General features: G+C 35.8%; 1 protein-coding gene across 1 annotated transcript; it reads left to right on the top strand.

Moving 5' to 3' along the window:
- Window positions 1-1,333: 1,333 nt before the first annotated feature.
- LOC104537837 (riboflavin kinase-like) lies at window positions 1,334-3,415 on the top strand (the record flags this gene model as incomplete). The annotated part of the gene is made up of 3 exons (XM_010180849.1): window positions 1,334-1,485; window positions 2,689-2,791; window positions 3,357-3,415. Coding segments are annotated over 3 exons (314 nt in total), but the record flags the coding sequence as incomplete, so codon positions are not given.
- Window positions 3,416-3,418: the final 3 nt, after the last annotated feature.

Genomic DNA, 3,418 nt, shown 5'->3' with positions numbered 1-3,418 from the left:
CCGCTCCGGCCGCTGGAGAGCGGCCGGGCTGTGCTCCCGCCGAGACACGGCCGCCACCGCGCACGCGGTACCCTATGTACCCAATCCTGTACCCAATCCTCTTTTGTGTTATTTTCCTCCTCTTATTTTAAGCGATTTCTTTCATTCTTATTCTTCCTTTGTTTAGTCATATAATGGTCGTCACGGTGATGTACAGGGTGTAGATGACTGATCGTATGCACGGTGTGACAGCTTGGAAAATAATCGTTTTTATCATCGGGTTAGAACAAGAAAGGGAGTAGACATTGGAAATAGCTGTAAGAAAGGAAGTTAAAGGAAAATAACGCAGAGTTAAAAAAACAGAACAGGTGGACTTGACCTGCAAATATATTTTTAGTTGCTTTTCTCTGTTTCAGTTGTCTAAATACAGATAGTTTTGTAATTCAGGTGAATTTTGGCCTGTCTTAAATAGGTACTGAAGTGAACAGTCATGTTGCACCCCTCCTAGTAAACAAGAAAACTTTGTAAGACCAGCCTTGAGGTACTGGGTTTCTGACAACATCTGCTTATAATTTCACATTTTTCTCTTGGTTGTGTATAAATGGTGTATTGTTATCAGGCAGCAGGGAAGGGAAGTTGTTACTGCTTGTGAGCTTTGATAAAAATTCCGTAACCCTGAAACTTTTCAAATCAACAGGATGTCTTGCTTGAAGACATCTACTCATGTGGGAAATGGGAGTAAGATAGTAAATTTGAAAGAAAGTTAGGTTCAGCCCAAAGGGAATTATTTTACTGTAGATATGTAGTTTTCAAAGAAAATCCCAGAAATTCACAGATGCCTCTGAAAGCCAACTTGTAAAAAAAAAACTTGACAGGTGCTTAAATAATAATTTCATTTATTTCTACATTCTTTACTTCATAAGAAATTATTTTACTGAAAAGTAAGTAGTTCTGAGATGCTGTTTTGTAGTGCAGAAGAAACTTGGAGTTTTTTTATCTTTTACCATATTAAATCTGTGATAGTTATCCTAAGAGTGAAATGCGTTCTGACTGCATATGTTACATGATTGCTAATTATTTCTGCAGAATAAAATGTGTGTGCATATAAAATATAATGTGCATATAAAATGTAATGTGTGTAAGAGATGTGGTAACTGGTGTGACCACAGGGACTGAATTTTATGAAGGTGTTTGGTGTTACGTACTTTGCCAGGTGACACGTTGCATCATTATCATCATCAGTGTTTGTAAATAGTATGTAGGAAGAGTTTGGCTTGTCAGTGTTTGAAGATTCTGTTTTCTCCTTGACTTACACAATGTCACTCACACTTTACACTTTCTGTAACTTTTACAGCTAACTTTTCTGAGCAAGTAGTTGAGAGCTTTCCATCTGACATCTCTACTGGTATATACTATGGATGGGCCTGTGTTGGAAATGGAGATGTGCATAAAATGGTTTTGAGCATAGGATGGAATCCTTTCTATAGGAATGTTAAGAAATCAGTGGTAAGAATTTTGCTTTGTGAGAGATTTTTATTATGATAACTGAGCCAGGTGTTGAATTTTAATAAAATAAGCAGGATTTGATCCATAAATGAGATCTAGAAATTGTTTCCTCTTAGAAATGTATCTGGTATCTGTATCATATGCTTATGTTTTGAAAACAAATTTTCTCAACAGCCAGAAAGTATGCAGCATGCAGCTGTAGGTTACTAAAGTTAATTTTCTTCTTTCTATTCCATCACTACTTAAATACTTCCAAAGTAGAAATTTAACACTTTTTCTGACATGGTGATTGTTTATGGTGCTGGTAGCTAACTAAATGTAGGCTTGGTAGATGCATTGAATTTACTGATTATGAGAGTCTTAGCATGAGCTGGAACACAGTATTTTTCTCTGCAATTTACATTTCAAATAAGAAGTTGGGGCATGTTGATTTGTAATTACTTTCTTCTTATTAATTCTTCTCTTAAATGATGTCAGGTGCTGGTGCTTTTCCTGAGTTTTGCAGGGCTCTGTTTTGAACACTTCTATTTGGGCATGAATCTCTGCTTCTAAGGTTTTAAATGTTTGAAGACTCTGTAATATGCTTGTCTTACACAAATGTATACTTTTTAATTTTTGCGGCTAACTTTTCTGAGCAAGTAGTCAAAAGCTTTCCATTTGTTATCTCTGCTGGTATATGCTATGGGTAGGCCAATACTGGAGAGGGAGATGTGCATGAAATGGCTCTGAGTGTTAAGGTGGAACCCTGTCTCAGCCTTCGCTCCTTCTTCAGTTTCATAATTCAGTTCCCATGTTAGCTGGTTGTGAAAGCTCTGCTTGAGCCAGCTATTTCAATCAAAGTCTTCATAATTACTTGGGTGCATCAACTTAACAATGAAACATTAAGCTTTTTTTGTGACTTGCTGCTTTGGAAATATTGAGAGAAATGGTAAAGTATTTCTCCTTAGTAACAGCTGCACTGCTTTTTTAAAATTTATTAATCAGAATACTTTGAAGTATGTTTTCTTAAATGCCATGCAAGGTACTCCTCCCTAACATAAGCAAAAGCCCTAGCCTTTTAATCTTGCACTATATGTGCTACACTAAATGTCCCTTTCATTGGTATGTATTGGGGAGAGTTTGAATTAAGGATACTAACAGTACATCCATAGAGTGAGGGAAATAAAGTTCATCGTAAATGCCAACTTATTTATCTTCCTTTAGGAAACGCACATTATCCACACCTTCAAAGAAGACTTTTATGGAGAAATCCTTAGTATAGTCATAACTGGATATATTCGACCGGAAAAAAACTTTGATTCCTTAGGTCAGTATTTTAGGTCTCCCTCAAATCAGGCTCTTATTGGTCTTATTCATGCAAGTACTGTCTTTATTGCTCTTTCCATAATGACATGTTCTCTGTTAACATTTGAAATTTCAGTAAAATGTTTTCGTAAGCTAAAAGTACAAGTTGGTTTAATTAAAAAACTAAACAAAGGAACCCCCCAAAAATGCATACCCTAACATCTTCCAATGTGTCACACTAAAGAATTGTGTTATTGTGTCATTTGTCTGAGGGGTAATTTTAAAATCATGGGCTTGTTGTAAAAGCATCCATTTAGTCTGTTAGTTTCTCTTTAAGATGCAGCTCTGTTCAAATATTTTGGAACAAGGAGAAGGTTTTGTTTATAATGGTGAAAAATGCAAGTCTGGTATGTTTAAAAAATAAAAAAGGCATTTAAATAATTTTGCCTTTCAAACCTTGTGGTAATAATTGTATTCTACTTCTGTGATTTTGTCTGGTATTCTGTGGTACACCCTATTTTCACTTGCTCTATTTTGTGTTCAGAGTTCAAACCAACATGAAATATCTCTATTCTTACCTTTTTCAGAGGCGCTCATTTCAGCTATTCAGGAAGACATTGAAGAAGCAAAAAGACAGCTAGATTTACCA

The sequence above is a fragment of the Mesitornis unicolor genome, unplaced genomic scaffold (assembly GCF_000695765.1).
Source record: "Mesitornis unicolor isolate BGI_N332 unplaced genomic scaffold, ASM69576v1 scaffold13160, whole genome shotgun sequence".
NCBI classification, from domain to species: domain Eukaryota; kingdom Metazoa; phylum Chordata; class Aves; order Mesitornithiformes; family Mesitornithidae; genus Mesitornis; species Mesitornis unicolor.
Note: the sequence above shows the minus strand (reverse complement) of the source record. Positions and strands in the feature narration are given on the sequence as shown.